The 18,036-nt window shown below is 49.5% G+C and overlaps 2 protein-coding genes across 9 annotated transcripts in view; both read left to right on the top strand.

Moving 5' to 3' along the window:
* The window catches only part of piezo1 (piezo-type mechanosensitive ion channel component 1), a 42,921-nt gene extending 34,898 nt beyond the window's left edge, over positions 1 to 8,023 (top strand). Inside the window, 14 exon segments of the mRNA XM_057048050.1 lie at positions 215 to 344; positions 549 to 696; positions 1,417 to 1,569; positions 1,733 to 1,794; positions 1,919 to 2,077; positions 2,223 to 2,370; positions 2,908 to 3,096; positions 3,653 to 3,745; positions 5,049 to 5,221; positions 5,633 to 5,755; positions 5,840 to 5,919; positions 6,156 to 6,345; positions 6,643 to 6,784; positions 6,883 to 8,023. Of these exon segments, the coding sequence (XP_056904030.1) occupies positions 215 to 344; positions 549 to 696; positions 1,417 to 1,569; positions 1,733 to 1,794; positions 1,919 to 2,077; positions 2,223 to 2,370; positions 2,908 to 3,096; positions 3,653 to 3,745; positions 5,049 to 5,221; positions 5,633 to 5,755; positions 5,840 to 5,919; positions 6,156 to 6,345; positions 6,643 to 6,784; positions 6,883 to 7,014 (1,922 nt within the window). The 3' untranslated portion in view covers positions 7,015 to 8,023.
* Positions 8,024 to 8,698: 675 nt separating this feature from the next.
* On the top strand, positions 8,699 to 17,883 carry si:ch211-195b21.5 (uncharacterized). Of its 8 annotated transcripts, none has more exons than XR_008952611.1 (9): positions 8,700 to 9,015; positions 9,483 to 9,598; positions 9,670 to 10,369; positions 10,535 to 11,042; positions 11,440 to 11,507; positions 11,653 to 11,749; positions 11,820 to 11,935; positions 12,288 to 14,269; positions 16,379 to 17,883. XR_008952611.1 is itself a non-coding variant. In XM_057047052.1 (9 exons), exons 2-9 carry the CDS (start codon positions 9,325 to 9,327, stop codon positions 12,729 to 12,731), a joined length of 2,103 nt encoding a protein of 700 aa, XP_056903032.1. In that variant the 5' UTR covers positions 8,875 to 9,015; positions 9,194 to 9,324; the 3' UTR covers positions 12,732 to 17,883. The 8 variants fall into 8 exon arrangements, 7 of the variants coding, with proteins under 7 accessions (XP_056903030.1, XP_056903034.1, XP_056903033.1 ...); XM_057047052.1 differs by adding an exon at positions 9,194 to 9,378 and having other exon boundaries at positions 8,875 to 9,015; positions 12,288 to 17,883; XM_057047051.1 differs by adding an exon at positions 9,194 to 9,393 and having other exon boundaries at positions 8,875 to 9,015; positions 12,288 to 17,883.
* The last annotated feature ends 153 nt before the right edge of the window (positions 17,884 to 18,036 follow it).

Genomic DNA, 18,036 nt, shown 5'->3' with positions numbered 1-18,036 from the left:
ATACGTACGGTGGGACTGTGAAGGGGTGGGAACCCACAGCATCCACTCCTATAGACTCACCAAACACCATGTTTACATTCACAAAATGTATTTAAAAGGATTTTATGGTAGTTATCATCTAACTGTACACACACACACACACACACACACACTGGTGTTTCTGTGGTGTGTGTGGTTAAATCCTCATCGCTGATTTGGTTGTCCCTTGCTTTAGCGCCCCCTGCTGACACCACTGACGCCACTAAAGCACCAACAAGAAAGAGAAAGAAAGTGACGAAGGGAGAAACGGGAGGTCAGAGATTGGTGGCGACAGTACAAAAGATCAAACACGTCTTCGTCTCCGGGTAAGCAGGAAAGATGTTCGTGTCCACCTCCGAGGACACTCATGAGCAGGAATTCAGTACGTGGGAACGTATGTTTTACTGGTTGAATGTTTGGAATCCAATGACTTATTCATGAATATTTCCGAGGTTTGTAGCAGGTTTGTATTCTACAGCAGCTTTGCCCTGATCTCCTGCTCTGAAACCATCATTTCATTGTTTCTCCAGGATTCAGAGAGTTTACCGTCCAGCCAAATGTTTCTTTGGGAGCATCCTCCGTGCTGAGTATCGGGCTCCCACTGACGTCTACGCACTCATGTTCCTCACTGACGTCGTCGACTTCATCGTCATCATCTTTGGATTTTGGGCTTTTGGGGTGAGAGATCATCGTCAGTTTGTGTAATCTAACAAAAACTGTTGTTGCGGTAAAGAAGGGCCTGGCGTGCAGGACCAGATCAGGGGCCACTGATTATGGCTCCTCCAGCCTTGTAGTAGTGGCCAGTGAAGCTGGCGCAAACAAGCTAGCTGCAGCGTGGTGAGATGTTCTGTCCCAATCATGTGCAGAACGGGCCAGTACACAGCAGAGTTCACCCAGGATCCTTTGAGCAACTTAGAGTTCTAACTCTTTGGTGAGGAAGGGTCTGAAGACGGTCCGGTTAGCTTTGTTGGCCCAAGACAGTGAGTGTCCCGTTTGAGGGTTTGGGCTGCGTAGAGACAGGACCCCCCCAGCCCGTGTGTCCAGGCCAGGCCTTGACTGGTTGCCCAGAACCTTCCACCCAATGTCTTTATTAATAGCGGGCCACCATGACAGATGGCTGTTTCCACCCACACGGTTCTGCTCCCTCTAGATGTCTCACCACCAAATGGACCTACTTCCTGACTAACAGGGGCCCACTATGGTGGCAACATCTGCCCTCTCATCTTCCCCTCAGCCAGCAGTTCCGTCTATGTAGCCAGCAGGTCTCTGACTTCGTTCTCAGTCTCAACACACCTGTGAGCTGTGTTGAGCAGCTTGATCGCTCCTCAGTGGAATCAGATCTTCTGCATGTTGTTCCAGTGGTGTTTACTGTGATGATGTCACTCCCCGACCCTGCAGAAACACAGCGCCGCCGCTGATATCGCCTCCACGCTGTCGGACGACCAGGTCCCGGAGGCTTTTCTGGCGATGCTGCTCATCCAGTTCAGCACCATGATCATTGACAGAGCGTTGTACCTGCGCAAGGCTGTCTTAGGAAAGCTCATCTTCCAGGTTGGGTCTTTATATTAAGACGATGAGCATCATTTCTGCTGAGTCAGCCTGGTTCACCATGTGATGCACTTTTGGTTGCTAGATTTTATAGAAGCAGGTCTTTAATCCCTATTGGGACTTTGTATTTACTTTATACAAACGTGTTGGTGTTCTGTCCATCCAGGTGATCCTGGTGTTTGGGATCCACCTGTGGATGTTCTTTATCTTGCCGGCTGTCACAGAAAGGTGAGATCAAGCTTCAAAATGTATTTCATGTTGCAGTACTTGTCACGGATTGTTCTACTCATATTATTGTGTTTTTGTGAAATGCTGCAATTCTAATGATTTATTTTGTGTCTTCTCTGTTTAGGATGTTCAATCAGAACTTTGTCGCTCAGCTCTGGTACTTTGTCAAGTGTATTTACTTCGGCCTGTCGGCCCTCCAGATCCGCTGTGGATACCCGACTCGTATCCTGGGAAACTTCCTCACCAAGAATTACAACCACCTCAACCTGTTCCTTTTCCAAGGGTAAGAACATGAGGTCCCCACAAGTATGGAAGCGCTCCTCCTTTACAGATCATTTCCTAATGATTTGTGTGTGTGTGTGTGTGTGTGTGTGTGTGTGGTGTGTGTGTGTGTGTGTGTGTGTGTGTGTGTGTGTGTGTGTGTGTAGGTTTCGGCTGGTGCCCTTCCTGGTGGAGCTGCGGGCTGTGATGGACTGGGTCTGGACTGACACCACTCTGTCTCTGTCAAACTGGATGTGTGTGGAGGACATATACGCCAACATTTTTATCATTAAATGCAGCCGTGAAACAGAGAAGGTAGGAAGGGAAAATACAGCAGCACATTTAAATCATGTGAGCCAGAAGCAGTTGGACAGAGCTTCAGTAAGAGGACAAGTGAGACACATGAGAGGAGGAGGAGGGAAGGAGGACAGGGACAGGATGGGGGGACAGGACAGAACTAGACTAGACTAGCATAGCCCGGCTCAGCAGACAGACGCCAACGTTGTGCTCCAGTTTATGAAGATCACAAATTTAGGCCGTGCCAGATGTGGGTGGAATATCCTCATCGGTGACCAAACCCTCCAGATGTTTGAGTCATCATTTCTTTGTTCCTCCAGAATTTTAGTGCTGTCGTCAGGACCAATAAGAAGATAAGAAGGCAGAATCCATATTTTTCCGGTGTCTTTTGCAGAAGTTGTTAATTTTTTTCATGACGAATGTGGATAAACTCCAGAGATTAGTGGTTGTTCATGGTGGTTAACACAAAAAAGAAAAGAAAATACCAAACGTGAACTTTTGAGCTTCCAATTTCTATAGAATGTAATAATCCTGATTGATTTCCTCTCTCGGCAGAAATACCCACAGCCTAAAGGACAGAAGAAGAAGAAAATAGTCAAATATGGGATGGGAGGACTGATCATTTTCTTCTTGATCTGCATCATTTGGTTTCCTCTTCTTTTCATTTCGCTGGTCAGATCGGTGGTGGGCGTGGTCAACCACCCCATCGACGTGACCGTCACCATCAAGCTGGGAGGGTACGAGGTAACCAAGACAAAGCACTTCTATATCAACATATCAGCTTTTAAATGATAAATCTCAGATTATTTTAGTCTTTTGGAAAGTTTCACCGCTGCCTGAAGGTTCCCACCTTAACGTCCTGCACTACTGACCCAAACCTCAACAGTTCTACCTAAAACACTGGTAAACAGGGCAAAAAGTGTCATGAATGGCTGTTGGGGGGGTCAGTAGGTCTCTAGGTAGGAGACAACAGTCTAAACTCCCACCAAAACCAGTCAGAACTGGAATGAACCGGAGCGCCTTCATGGTCACATGAGAAGAAGAATCATTCATTCAGCTCGTTAAAGTGCGATGTGGATGAAAGATGCCACATCTGGCTGGAAAAACTGCTGACTCATCATTTAACAATGATGGAAACGATACCGGTACTAGTTGTGTACTGACAACTATTTAATCTAACATACATATAGTGCATGGATGTGTGTGTGTGTGTGTGTGTGTGTGTGTGTGTGTGGGTGTGGGTGTGGGTGTGTGGGGGGTCTTGTAGCCTTCTCTAACGTCCCCCCTCCTGTGTCTGCAGCCCCTCTTCACCATGAGTGTGCAGCAACAGTCCATCCAGCCCTTTACAATGGTTGAATATGAACAGCTCACAAAGAAGTTTGGGAACAATGCGGTTTGTACTGATTCCAGCTTTCTTTTTGGTTTATTTTTGGATATTGTGGTCTGTTTTCAATACTGTGTGTAAAGCTAACCATAAACGTTTAACATACAACCAGTTTATTGGGTTCCAAAATAGCTGTTTGTTAATTGTTAAGAAAAAAGTCAAATTTTTTTAAGCTTTAATGAGGTTTCATGGGTGTGGAAATTTCATTCTGTTTATCTTAAATATGTCAGAAGAAATCTTCAGCAGGACAGAGGGGACAGGACAGAAGGGTCGCAGGACGGAAGGGTACAGGACAGAAGGGTACAGGACAAAGGGGTCCAGGACAGAAGGGTCCCAGGACAGAAGAGTCCAGGACAGAAGGGTCCCAGGACAGAGGGATCCCAGGACAGAAGGGTACAGGACAGAAGGGTACAGGACAAAGGGGTCCAGGGACAGAAGGGTCCCAGGACAGAAGGGTCGCAGGACAGAAGGGTCCCAGGACAGAGGGATCCCAGGACAGAAGGGTACAGGACAGAAGGGTACAGGACAAAGGGGTCCAGGGACAGAAGGGTCCCAGGACAGAAGGGTCGCAGGACAGAAGGGCCGCGTGAAAGAAGGGTCCCAGAACAGAAGGATCCCATCACAGAAGAGTCCAGGACAGAAGGGTCCCGGGACAGAAGGGTCGCGGGACAGAAGGGTCGCGGGACAGAAGGGTCCCATCACAGAAGAGTCCAGGAAGAGTCCAGGGACAGGAGGGTCCAAGACAGAAGGGTCCTGGGACAGAAGGGTCCAGGGACAGAAGGGTCCAGGACAGAAGGGTCCAGGGACAGGAGGGTCCAGGACAGAAGGGTCCAGGGACATAAGGGTCCAGGGACATAAGGGTCCCAGGACAGAAGGGTCCCAGGACAGAAGGGACATATAGGAGCATACCAACACTCAACAGACTTAATAAAGAACACAGCTTCTCTGTCCAAGGACAGCAGGACATCAGGAGAGGGTGTGAACGGTGCCCCTACAGGAGAAACACCTGCCCACACATATGCTGTCCTTGTTGTCCATCAATGTCTCTTAGAAGAACAAGAAAGAGAAACATGTATAAAAGTTAGAAACACTCTTGAACATTTTGGACGCTTTAGAAAAATGGACTTTTGGACGCTTAGAAAACTGTAATGGAATGAATGAGCTGGGGTTGGATGGACCGGCTTGGTCTGAAGGCGGTACTGGGTCAGGGTCAGGGTTTACAGGTGCCCTTCAGGTGTGTCTTCCACCCATTTCCTGTGTTTTTGATTTGACATTTCTGCCTCTGCTCTCCTCTGTGCTTCCTTGTTTTTAGGCGGCCATGCAGTTTATAACTCTGTATAATTATGAGGACATTGTGACGGCCATGATTGAAGGCAGTTCTGGATCAGTGTGGAGGATCAGCCCCCCGAGCAGACAGGAAGTCATAAAGGAACTGCTGAGTAGCCGTGCTGACCTCACGCTGCGCCTGGCCTGGAATTTCCAAAGGTCGGTCGGTCGGTCGGTCAGTCTGTCTGTCTGTGTACCTGCCTGCCTGCCTGCCTGCCTGCCTGTCTGTGTACCTGTCTCCCTGTCTGCCTGTCTGTCTGTCTCCCTGTCTGTCTGTCTGTCTGTCTGCCTGTCTGCCTGTCTGCCTGCCTGCCTGCCTCCCTGCCTGTCTGTGTACCTGTCTCTCTGTCTGTCTGCCTGTCTGCCTGCCTGCCTCCCTGCCTGTCTGTGTACCTGTCTCCCTGTCTGTCTCCCTGTCTGTCTGCCTGTCTGCCTGCCTGTCTGTGTACCTGTCTCTCTGTCTGTCTGCCAGACCTTCTGTAGCATCTTAACATGATTTCTATGAAATCAGTCGTTATTTTTCTGGCTCTCTGCTGGACCAGCTGATCTCAGGTCTTCTGTCTCCCACAGGGACCTGGGCAAGGGAGGGACGGTTGAACACTCCTTTGACAAGCACTCGGTCCCTCTGGAGCCAGGGAACCCCGTCAGGGCTGATATGGCCTCGTTGCTGCTCGGCAATCGTACCGAGCCGGTGTAGGTTGTCATTGTGTGTGTTTATGGACGTGGACGCACTACAGAGAGGAAAATATAACGTGCGCTGTCTCTTGTCTGTCTCAGACACGTCCCTAATTTCTTCCCGAACTATCTACGTGCCCCCAATGGAGCTGAAGCCAAACCTGTCAGTCAGCTATTTAAAGGTCAGAGATACATTGAAAATGGATGGATTATGCTTCATAGCATAGCATAGCATAGCATAGCATAGCATAGCATAGCATAGCATAGCATAGCATAGCATAGCATAGTACAGTATATTAAATATTCCTACAACTACATTTAAAACTGAAAAACCATCCCTCTGTTACTACAGCGCTGGCTCATAATGACTCTTTAATGGGATTTTAAACCAGCCACTGTTCAATGTTTTGGTCTGTAGGTGGTGAAGAAGATTTTCTGAATATAACCCTGTCCCTGAAGAGTGACAGGTCCCTGAACGGGGGGGTGAACCAGGAGTGGTGGGATATTGCCATTGAAGGTTGTGCCCCCTCCTCCTGTGGGGTTCTGCCCATGGTCATATTTAATGACAAAGTCAGTCCACCAAGTCTGGGCTTCCTTGCTGGATATGGGTAAGACTTCTCTACGGTTGGGAGTGGACGCACATCTACTGTTGTTGTAGCACCTCTGATGACCTGTTACCCCGGGGCCAGGGGCCAGGGGCCAGGGGCCAGGGGCCAGGGGCCCGTCCAGCACATAACAATCATATTAATGATAATCGTTAAATGGAGCCAGGCGCTCCAGATACTGTAGGTGTTGTCACCATATAGGCTGCCTAAAGGGCCCTCAGGGCTATTATGTATTAAAGTGGACCATGCCTTTCTTACTATGGGTCCTGTTTGACCTTTGCCCCCTTCCTTTTATTCCAGGATCATGGGTTTGTATGTTTCTGTGGTCTTAGTCATCGGGAAATTTGTGCGTGGCTTCTTCAGTGAAATCTCACACTCCATTATGTTTGAGGAGTTGCCCTGTGTGGACCGAATCCTGAAGCTGTGCACCGATATCTTCCTGGTGGGTGTGCATAGGAACACACACACACACACACACACACACACACACCAGTACTCCATCAACAATACAGATTTGTCAGCATGTGCTCTTGATTTTAGGTTCGTGAGACAGGAGAGCTGGAACTAGAAGAGGAACTTTACTCTAAGCTGATCTTCCTCTATCGCTCTCCAGAGACGATGATCAAATGGACCAGGGACAATAATGCCCAAGACCAGAATCCAGGAATATAGTAGTTATTTGTCAGGGACACTGCAAACGCTTAGAGGAGGGCCCTCAATAAGTGGACTCCAGTCTGGGTCTGGGACCTCTGGATTCTTCCACCCAGAACAATGATTAGACATAACGCAGAGGAATGCTAACGCGGCTAATGGCCGAGCGTAAATGAGGGATTCCAAGTATAAAACGACTGAAAGGTGATTGCGTTATTAATGTTTCACGCTGTGATTGGAAAGTTGCCAGAGAAAACAGCGTTTGGAGACGAGGGGACGGACGTCTGCCTTTCATGCTCCGAGTCACAGGTGTGGCGAAAAGTGGCAACCTGAAGAGAAACTAGCAAAGGAAGCGCTAGCTGCTGGAGGAGTCCCATTTTCCCGACACTTGGAGGCAAACGCAGCGGTAACAGTGTTGCTGCTGAAGCGTTGCAGCAAGAGGACAAAAGGACAAAAGGACAGGTTCTCTTCTCATCTACCACTCGGACAAGATGAGCAGTCACAGCTGGACAGTTGTGGAGGAACCGTTAGCATCGTTAGCACTTGATGAATCAGCAGTTTGGTTGGTTTCAGAACTGCTCGTCTTGTTTTTGAAATGTTTGAGGCTTCTGTTAAGTTATTGATCAAGTCACCTTTCTGTCATTTCTCTTACAAGTTGAAAATTCCTCTGGTTGCTTAAGTTTTGATGCTGAATAGTGTTTGAAGCGAAATTAATTTTCCTATAGAACAGAAGTCTACACTTTTTAATGAGATGCAAATATCAAATAAAAATAGAGAAAATAGAGTTACTTTTTTAATGCTCAGACCTCTGCTGGGGAGGAAGGAGAACTCATTGGTTTAGAGGCTTTACCAAAATATGTTCCTCAATAAAATTTGGGGGGGACTCCAAATGACTTTGACATAGAGACAAGACACAACAGGACAGGGACACTCCCCTCAACTGTATAACGACATCCCCTGTTGATGGGCAGAATGCTAACAGTTGTGAAACTATTAGTTTAACGTTTTATGAATAAACTCTGAGAACAAAGGGTTGTTTGTTGTTATTAGGCGATCGGAATTCACCAGACACACGGGAACGTTGTCTTTGGCATTTCCCTGATAGAGTAACAGTATTCACAGTTATGGCTTTTAATGGACCTGGAAATTTACTGTCCCATTCTTGGACACGGCCCGAAACACTGTCAAAGTCACGCAGAAGACTTCCCACCATCCATTTAGCTGTTTTTACCACCACCCAGTCCCTTCTCCCCTGCAGTCAAGACCACCATGCACCTATCAACCATCTGAGCTCCTTTGATTTCCTGGAATTCAAAGCCATGGCTCTCAGCTGGAAAAGGGTGGCTTACCCTCCCCAGGTTAGAGGCAAAGACCAGAAATAAACATCTGTTTTTGCCTTTTGTATGTATAACACCCGTATAACACCCATAATGGTTCATTAACAGCATTATAGTTGTGCGCTTGTACTCCAGTATTCTGCCTTTGCTTTATATTACCATTTCATATAACATCGTAAATACCGTGTCCACCCCCTTATCTGTATTCTTGCAGCGGTTATTCTAAGTTTTACCCTATTTTACTTCTCCTAGAAGAGTTCTTCTCGTTTCTTTTTATAACACCCGACCCTACTTGCAAAAAATTGTGATTCTGTCTGCAGTTCCCCTCCCGTCCAGGCAGTGGCGCTACAAGAACGCGCGAGGAGCTGCAACTGTAAGGAAAATAGTTTTTTTCACATGAAATGAGCTGAAATATCGGGCGGATATTTATGTGCAAACTCTGCCGAAGCTGTGAGCGGCAGCCACGAAGGAGCGACGGTGTGTGTGAATATATGCGGACACCGAGATGGACCCGCGGAACCAGCGGAACCAGCGGAACCATCTGTACGCCGCCGCGCCGCCGTTTGGATCCGCGCACAGCCGCGACCCTCCGGTGAGCTCCGGGGGCTTTCGTGGTGCCCCCTTCGGCCACCTGCCCCCCGCAACAGCCCGGCCTTTCCGTCATCACCAGCCACGTTTCGCCACGGTGGGTTTTTACATGATGAATTAAACGTATTTTAGTCTTCTGAGGATAAACAATCTGGAACATTAATATTCATGTCATCAATTTCAAACACTGTATTTCATGGTGAGTTTAGCCTATTATGGGCTATGAGTGGAGGCAGGAATTAACCATTACTTTATGCATTATTTATATTATATAGCCATCTGTCCTGTGGAAATGGAATTACAGGCCAATAAACCTGGGTTGGAACCTGGTTTTCTGGTAGTTTTCTGGTAGTTTGGGTAGATGAAAGGTGTCAAAACTGGTCTGAACTTGCTCAAAGAATAAGAGATGTTGGACCCAAACGTGATGAAATCCAGGGGAACACATGCCTGTTTAACTTTGGTCAAGTTTTTAAAAGTTCTGCTTCAGCTTTGACATATTGCAGCACTTCTGATTGTCAAATCCTGAATTAGGTACTCATAGTGTAAATATGTAAATGCTTCCAGCCCCAGTGCAGCAGTTACCCTGCAGATTATTACGCAATGATTGGCCTGGGACGCCCACACCAGAGGCTCCCACTGTGGACTCCCACCCCGGCACCGTGTCCTCGTCCACACCTCAGGTACGGACTCAAGGGACATGAAAGCTCAAGATACCGTTTAGTTTTTAAAATGAATTTATTCTCATTTCTAGTGACAGAGCCAGTGAAGAGTTTCTGAGATGCATCGCAGCCAACGAGCCTCTCCCCCATTACCTGAAGGAGAACCTGGACTACAGCCTGGCTGATGCCTTCAGCCGGAGCAGGGGCAAGAGCCGCGCACGTAGCCGGAGCAGGGGCAAGAGCCGCGCACGTAGCCGGAGCAGGGGCAAGAGCCGCGCTCGTAGCCGGAGCAGGGGCAGGAGCGGCGCACGTAGCCGGAGCAGGGGCAAGAGCCGCGCTCGTAGCCGGAGCAGGGGCAAGAGCCGTCCACGTAGCCGGAGCAGGGGCAAGAGCCGTGCACGTAGCCGGAGCAGAGGCAAGAGCCGTGCACGTAGCCGGAGCAGGGGCAGGAGCGGCGCACGTAGCCGGAGCAGAGGCAAGAGCCCTGCACGTAGCCGGAGCAGAGGGAGGAGCAAAAGTCACGCACGTGGAACGAGTGCACAGCGAGAGAGAGGCAGCTGTGGTAGTTGGGGTCAGAACCGGATCAGTAGTCCAACACAGAGCAGGACCAGAGGTCAGAGGTCAGGTAGCAGCGGTGAAATGGACCAGAATAAAAGAGGAAACAGGAGCAGCGTTGACCAGGATGAAACCTCCCCAGGAGGTTCTCTTCTAAAGGGCCTGCAGATGGTTCTCAGCAGCCAAGAACTGGGAGGGCGGTTTTCCAACCTGACGGATGCACTTCTGGGGATGAAGGTGAGTCGGCCACACACCTCAGTCCCTAAAGTCTACGTTTTGCAACCACTGATCAGGATGAACCAGGTTAAATATTCTCGTAGCTACCATGTTGCTTCTGGATCTTTCAGTTTTAAGTTAATATGATCTGAAAACGACCATTGAATGTGACCTTTTTCTCCGCAGGCCTTCGGTGAGAGCAAAGAAGAGCAGGTTCCCCTGGGTGGACAGCAGGAGACTTCAGGGGAGGACCTGATCACCTTACCTCACGATAGAGTCGGCAGTGACTTCTTTTGGCTGCAGGCTCCAAATCAAAAGGACTCTGGAGTCCATAAAGATGAGGCACTGGAAGCGGAGGAGTCCTTCTTGTATGGGAAGGAAGCGGCCAGTCGGTCGTTCTCTGAGACCTCCTGTCGGGAGAAACCTGGCGGAGCTCCGGAAACGAGCACCTTTGGTGGCGTTGAGGATCTCCTGAATGTACAGCAACATCTCCAGAACACTTCAAGGATAGCATCAGCTCTTCTGGACAGCAGCACGTGTGAGAGGATCAAGAGCGTATTAAGCTGTCTGGGCTCAGCACACGTGGTGACGGGACAGGAGCCCGAGGAGGAGCCGCTCCTCAGTCCAGCCCCGACAGCTTCACCCCTCACCGGTCAGCCAAATATGCTCCAAGCTCTCCAGAGCTCCATCACGGGTGAGGACCTTGGATTTGAAGGTTTTGTCCTGTTTATATTTTAGGTTTGACATTGGCCTCGTTGCTGTGGGTGTACCTGCAGGATCCCTCCAGGTTAGTGGATCGATCCAGTGATCACCAGTGGAGTTCGAGCAGGTCGATCGGCTTGAAATGAAGCTCAGAAGTTGCCAAAAACGTGTGTTTGTTTGAGAAGCACTGAGAGAAATGAATGAGAGCAACAGCCAGAGCGGAGCCGAGTTCTGATTTTAAGGCAGTAATTCCCAGAGCTGGGTCCGTTTCCATGTCTGTCTCAGCTCGTTGGGGAAGAGTCAAAGTTATTTTAGGAACACGGATGAAAGGCTGCAGTGTTTTCTGGCTGCTTTTCATGTTTATGCAGATGTTTGCTTCCCTCCCGCAGCAGCGCAGGAGACCTGCTCACAACTAGATGGAAATCCCACATCCCAGATTCCTGCCGGTCAGCACCAGGTAAGGGATTTCTGCTGCACCTCACTCCAGCGCTTCCCAACCTCGGAGCGGCGTTGGTAGCCACTGGCACGATGACTCAGCAATAAAGAAGCAAAATTCTAACCTTCAAATAGCAACAAGTCTCCATTTTGAAATTGTTTTCCAGATGGACGAGGAGGAGGACAGAAGCCGGTTAAAGCGAGCCACAGCCGGTAAAATGGAGGTGCTGATGAAGGAACTCCAGAAATTAATGAAACATAATGGTAAAAGAATTAGCATCTTTAGCAACAGCATCCTTCTTCTGTCCATCTGAAATATCGCGCTGACTTGCAGGATTTAGCTTTTTGACCCCAGTAATTGGATTCTACTGCCAGAAGTGTGAGGAGTTCTTTGGAGACTGGAGCAGTGCTGAGAATCATGCAGCGACCCACTGTTGTCCCTGCAGCGCTGTGAGTACCTTTGGGTCAGAAGCCGGGCCGGTGCACCTTAGTCCAGGGACGAGGACGCCGGAGCGTTGCCTGAGTGAGGAGGGTGGTAAACTGATACTCAACCCCGTCGACCAGGCAGGTGTGATGGCTTTAAATGTGTCGGAGGCTTTAATGTGCTCACTAATGACACCGATCCCTGGGTGGAGGTTAATACTGAGAAACCCGGTTAGTTCCTCACAGCCCTGTTGGTGAGGATGGCAAAGATCCTGAGGGACAAAAGAGGATTTTAACCAAGGTCGCTGCTCTGTTTGCTGCTTCTTTAGGTTTTAGCTCTTTTCTTAAGTGTGTGTTTTCTACCTGTTGCCTGTTTAAGCAGGAGGTGCGTCTGGACAAGTGTGGCGGTAGAGACGGGACCACACAGCAACACCCCGCAGACAAGGAAGGTCACGAGGACTCCCGTTACCGTGGCAACCCAGGGGTGCAGACGGTAGATGGAGAGTGGAGAGAAGAGCGGGATCACAGAAACAGGCATCACCCCGACCACAGGAGCAGGAAGGAAAGCCTTTTCCTGGAGGAGGAGATGAAGAAGGAACGGATGCTAATAACAGTCTCCCAGGAACCTGAACCCCCCTCACACAGAAAGGACCCGCAGGCCCCCAAGGTCAACACGGCAACCATGGTTAGCAACTCAAAGTGTTCCAGCAGTACTTTAGAGGAAAATGAAACCAGTGGCAAAGAAAAAACAATAAAAACAAAATCCCACAAGAAGAAGAAGAAGAAGAAAACGCATGGTAAAAAGAAGAACAAGGAGTCCTGACACTTCCCTTTTCTTTCTTTAACTGTATGTGTATGTTTTTCTCATGCAGCTCTAAATTGACTGGACTTCTTCCTGTTTAGCGTGCGTCACCTAACCCAGGAGCTACCTAAAGACCTGCTTCTACTCTGTTTTCCCTCTCCTAAATCCGCGTTCCCAGATTATCTGTGCTGAGGTTGATGGAGACCAGATGTGAGGCTTCGACCCTCCGGGAGTCTCCGGGACTCTGCTTGGATTTGGTGCTGCAATTTATTCATTCAGGGACACGTGAAAAGCACCACAAAGTCCAGGAGAAGTCTGAGCAGGGGCAGGAAAAACTGCCTTTTAACAGGAAGGAACCCTGAGCGGGCCCAACTGATGATAGAACTGAGGAATCCTCCTCTGCTGGGCTGGTGTTGGTCAGCAACCGTTGTGTCGGTGTGCTGAGGTCAGCGTTTGTAAGGCAAGCCACACTTGTCTTTAGTTCCCCCCCGCTGGGAGGACTGGTGCTGGCAGCTGTTTACCGCCACCTCCAGCCTGTCCCAACACCTCCCTCACAACAAGATTTCCCACAATCGCAGGCTGCTAGCGGGGCGAGTCTCAACCTGCTTCCAGCTGCGTGTGTTCCAAAAAGCAGCCTTCAGTCCTCTTCCTGCTGCACTCGCTCACCTCATCGTCCCAGCGACACCTTGACTTTCTGACTCGCTGAAATACCTGAGTGGGAAATAAAGTCTGTTTTTCTACTGAAAACCACCAGCCTGTTATGACCTGTAATGGTTCCCAGAGGGAGGAAATAGAAAAAGAAATTGTGCCTTTGAGAACTGTGTATTCCGGTAAAGTTGGGTGTGAATGTTTATCTCAGGTCTGCTTGGAACTGGGTCGACCAGTATGTTGGTACTGGTCTGTGGTTGAAGGTGACGCACGTCCCAAATCACAGGCGCTGCCCCCGAGGACGTCCCAGCAGGTTTCAGCTCAACCATACAGGTGAAGCTAACGGAGCTTAATTCTTCAGACTGGATTGTAGGCTGATGTGCTCCAGCTCCCAGTCCAGCTCCCAGTCCAGCTCCCAGTCCAGCTGTGGTGGAGAACCTGACTGGTGACTTGTCTTCTAGTGCAACTGGTGCAGAATCCGCCAACCCAGGAACCTCAGAACATTTTGCTCCAGATTCATTAGTTTTTACAGCAATATAGTTCCAGTTAGAAAGTGTAGTTCTATTTAGACAGTATAGTTCTAGTTGGGCAGTATAGTTCCAGTTAGGCATGTTTTAGTGTGTCAGGGGTTTCTGTCCTCTCATCCAGGTACGAGGGACCCAGGTGGAACGACCCGGTAGGTCTGAAAACCCGGCTGGAGAGTGGCCTTCGAGGGCCGGGTCTGAGACAGCACTGCTTGACGTCTGATGACACCCGATTGCAACACATTGATGATGTGTTGGATGCAGCCAGGATGCAAAACCAGCCTTCATGGATTAGACTTGCCCATCAGAGGAGGTCAAATCTATCCCTCGAGGGTTGGATTCAAGCCGGGATTTGCATCCTTCCAGGCAGGAACTGCTTTCACCAAGGTAAATGGAACCCCAGGTGAAAATGTTTACGTGTAGGACAGAAAATCTGGCTTGAATCTGGCCCTCGAGGACTGGATTTGCCCACCCCTGAACTACGTTGTATTTGTCACGTCAGATACAATGAAGTGTTTCGGTTGTGGGGCTGAGGGGCACCTCATTAGAGCTTGTCCTGGTGCCAGGAGAGAGAACGCCGCCGCTCCAGGCTCAGAGTCTCCGGCGGGTGGTGCTGACGGGGGCCCGGAGCCGCCGGCCGGTGCTGACGGGGCCTGGAGTCGCCGATGAGTGGTGGTGGTGGGGCTTCGGGATCAGAGCCGCTGACAAGTAGTGGCGAGGCTCTGGCATTGGGGGAAGCTTTGGTTTCGGAGGAATTGATGGATGGGGCTGAGGTGAGTGTTTTAGTCTGGGTGTCAGTCTCGGGATCGGCCGAGCAGCAGGGCGGAAAGAAAGCGATGGGTGAGATGGAGGTTGATCAAAAATAGTAAGTGGAAAAAAACAGCCGAGAAACGACGGGGAAGAGGAGGCCAGGAAGGTCCAACAGAGTCTCTCTGAAGAGGAGGATGAGGAAGAGTCTGAGATGACTCTCTGCTGGGATCAGAAGACTCTTCACAAGGAACTTTTTAAAAGTGACATGGTGGAGGATCCAGAACTGGAGACAGAGTTATTGTCTGACCTTCCTCAGGTGGGAGTCTTCAAACACTCTTCTGTCAGCTGACTCTCTCCCTGACTATGGAAGAGCTTCATGTGGCCCTCATGAGCCTGGCAAATGAGCCTGGCAAATGTGGGTAAGGATTTGTTAGAGGTATTCCTGGAGAACTGGACTGTTGCCACAGAGCTGCAGAAGGGCAGTCATCACCCTGCTCCTAAAGAAAGGAGACCTCCAGGAACTGAAGAATTGGAGGCCGGTCTCATTGCTTTGCGGAGACTATAAGGTCCTCTCCAAGGCGCTAGCTCTCTGACTCAGGGAGGTAATGGCAGAGGTGATTGATGTAGACCAGACCTACTGTGTGCCTGGCAGGCGAATCTGTAATAATATCAATTTGATTCGGCATGTTTTGGACATCTCTAGCTCTTTGGGGCATTGACATTGGTCTTATTTCCTTTGACCAGGAAAAGGCCTTTGATCGGGTTGAACACCAGTACCTGTGGAACACGCCCGCCGTGTTTGGGTTCAGCCCAGGATTTATTGCCAGGGTTCAGGTCATGTACCGTGATGTTGCGAACATACTAAAAATTAATGGTGGTCTGGCTGCTCCCTTCACTGTCCAGAGAGGGGTGCGGCAGGGGTGTTCTCTCTCTGGAATGCTCTACTCTCCTGCCATTGAACCGCTGTTGCACAAAATAAGGAAAACTCTGATAGGGGGTGAGTTTACCAGGTTGCCCAACAGCAGTGAAATTAATGGCATATGCGGACGATGTGGTGGTGATTGTAAACACGCAGCGAGACATTCAGGTTTTGGAGGAAACAATTGAGCTTTTTAAAGCTCTTTCCTCAGCAAAAGTAAATTGGACAAAAAGTGTGGCATTTGCAACCACGAGGGACTTTCTGGGTGGGCTGGTGTTGCTGGGTCCAGACGGGAGGGTTGAAATATCTTGGGCTGTTTTTAGGGGATGACGTGTTTTTAAGGAAAGACTGGGAAGGGGTGCTAGAAGGCGTTGAGGGATGTCTGAGAAGGTGGAAATGGCTGTTACCCTGCATGTTGTATAGAGGCAGGACATTAGTGATAAATAATCTGGTACCCTCCTTTTTATGGCACAGGGTCGCTGTAGTGGACCCCCCATCAGACCTGCTCTCCAGGGTCCAGACTGTTTTAATAGATTTCTTTTGGGACAGATTCCACTGGCTCCTACAGGTGGTGCTATTCCTCCCTAAGGAGGAACGGGGACAGGGGCTGGTGCACTTGACCAGCAGGAGGGCTGTTTTCAGGCTTTTTTCAATATAGCAGCTGTTTTCAGCGGCTGCTATATTGTCCCCAAGACCTGGTCTGGAGGCCACTGGCTCGGCTGACCCTGCAGAGCATTGGTGGTCTAGGATTACAGGAGTCTGTTTTTACTGGATTTTAAGAATGTGAGGATTTTTTCCTCTCCAACTTTTTACCGTGGTCCTTTTAGCGTCTGGAAGTTGTTGTGGAAGCAGAGGGTTTGACATCAATCCTCGTTCTGGCTCATGAGGGAACCGGTGGGCCATGGAAGCCTTTACTGAGTTCCCCTCCCTGGGCGGGAGCAACAGTTGCAGAGCCTTGGCACACGGCTGGAGTTACCACCCTGGGAGCCCTGCTGGAGGCGACTGGACCTGACCTGCAGGAGACAACGGAGCTAGAGGTGCATCCGGGCTGGAGATCGAGGAGGAACGTGGAGCGACTACTGAGCCACTGGAGAGTCTGTCTGATGGGGCAAGAGAGGCAAATGCTGAGGGAGCATAACCAGAGGGTGACCTCTCCCTGTCCTGAACATCCTTTCCCATCCCTCGTCATTCAGACCAACCAAACCAACAGCATGAAGTGACCTTGGAGACGGCTGAGAGCAAGGCTCTGAGTGGACTGATGGTGAGGGTACTGAACAGACAGAGGCTGGAGTGCTGGTCCCGATCACCCTGGAGGGCCAAACTAGCCCTGGGGGAAGAGGTTCGGCCTGAGTGGAGAAGCTTCTACAAACCCCCCCTCTCCAAGAAGGCGGCTGACCTCCAGTGGAGACTCGTTTATGGGATTTTAGCTGTTAACAGTTTTATTTCAATCTTGAACCCTTCTGTTCCAAACACCTGCCCGTTCTGTGGAGCAGTCGAGACGATTGTCCATTGCTTCTCAGAATGTCCTCGTCTGCTCCCTTTGTTTTCCTTGCTGGACTCTTTGTTCAGGAGAGCAGATGAGGTCTTCTCACTCAGGACATTTGTGTTTGGTTTTAAATACGTAAAGGTGAAGTGCCATTTGATGAACAGTTCTGGGCCAGTCTAAAATGGCCGTGTAGGTAAGCAGGAGGAAGAAGGTTGAAGACTGTGGGCTGATGTGGTTCTGCTGGTGAGTGGAATGATCAAAGCCAGAATCCTCATCGATTTGAACTTTTATAGAGAAATAAAAGATTTAGAACAGTTTGTAAGTACATGGACCTACAGGGGCGTCCTGTGCTCTATCCAGGAAGAAGAACTTGTTTTTTCAGATCAGCTGGTGCAATTTATTTATTTATTGTCACTTTTATACTGCATTTTAATTTCTGTTAATGTAGAACAAAATGGCAGAATAAAGATGTGGTTGAAAATCAAGAATCAAAATCGCTCTCTCCCCTCCCTCTCTCTCCTTCCCTCCACCCCCTCTCTCTCCCTCCCTCTCTTCCTCCCCCTCTCCCTCCATCCCCCCTCTCTCCCATTCTCTCCCTCCCTCCCTCCTCCCTCCCCCTCTCCCTCCCTGTCTGGGTTCCTCCCCCTCTCTCTCTTTCCCCCCTTCTCTCCCTCCTTCCTCCCCCCCCCCATGTATGATTCTGGTCTGTATTGACTCGGTCCGACTCCCTTTTCCTAATAACAACACTTGTATATCAGCAGAACTTTTGCTGCTGTTATTAAATAGATGTTTTTATTTTTCTTAACATGGTTGAAGATGAATAAAACAATAAAAATGTTATCTGTCTTTCTCCTCCTGTTTTAAGTAACCAGAGCCACACCTAAACCCAGAGACCCACAACAATGATTCAGAGGGTGCGGGGGGGGACCGTCTCCCAGTCAGGGTGTTGGGGGGGGGTACTGGTTTATCTCAGGGTGGGGCCACTACGACTGTCCTGAA

Source organism: Takifugu flavidus, chromosome 11, assembly GCF_003711565.1.
Source record: "Takifugu flavidus isolate HTHZ2018 chromosome 11, ASM371156v2, whole genome shotgun sequence".
Lineage (NCBI taxonomy): Eukaryota > Metazoa > Chordata > Actinopteri > Tetraodontiformes > Tetraodontidae > Takifugu > Takifugu flavidus.
Note: the sequence above shows the minus strand (reverse complement) of the source record. Positions and strands in the feature narration are given on the sequence as shown.

Coding starts and splice junctions, on each gene's coding strand:
- si:ch211-195b21.5 (XM_057047047.1), top strand. CDS start 8,836: ATGGACCCGCGGAACCAGCGGAACCAGCGGAACCATCTGTACGCCGCC. Junction 11,043..11,439: donor TCTCCAGAGCTCCATCACGG/GTGAGGACCTTG, acceptor TCCCTCCCGCAG/CAGCGCAGGAGACCTGCTCA. Junction 11,750..11,819: donor GAAATTAATGAAACATAATG/GTAAAAGAATTA, acceptor GCTGACTTGCAG/GATTTAGCTTTTTGACCCCA.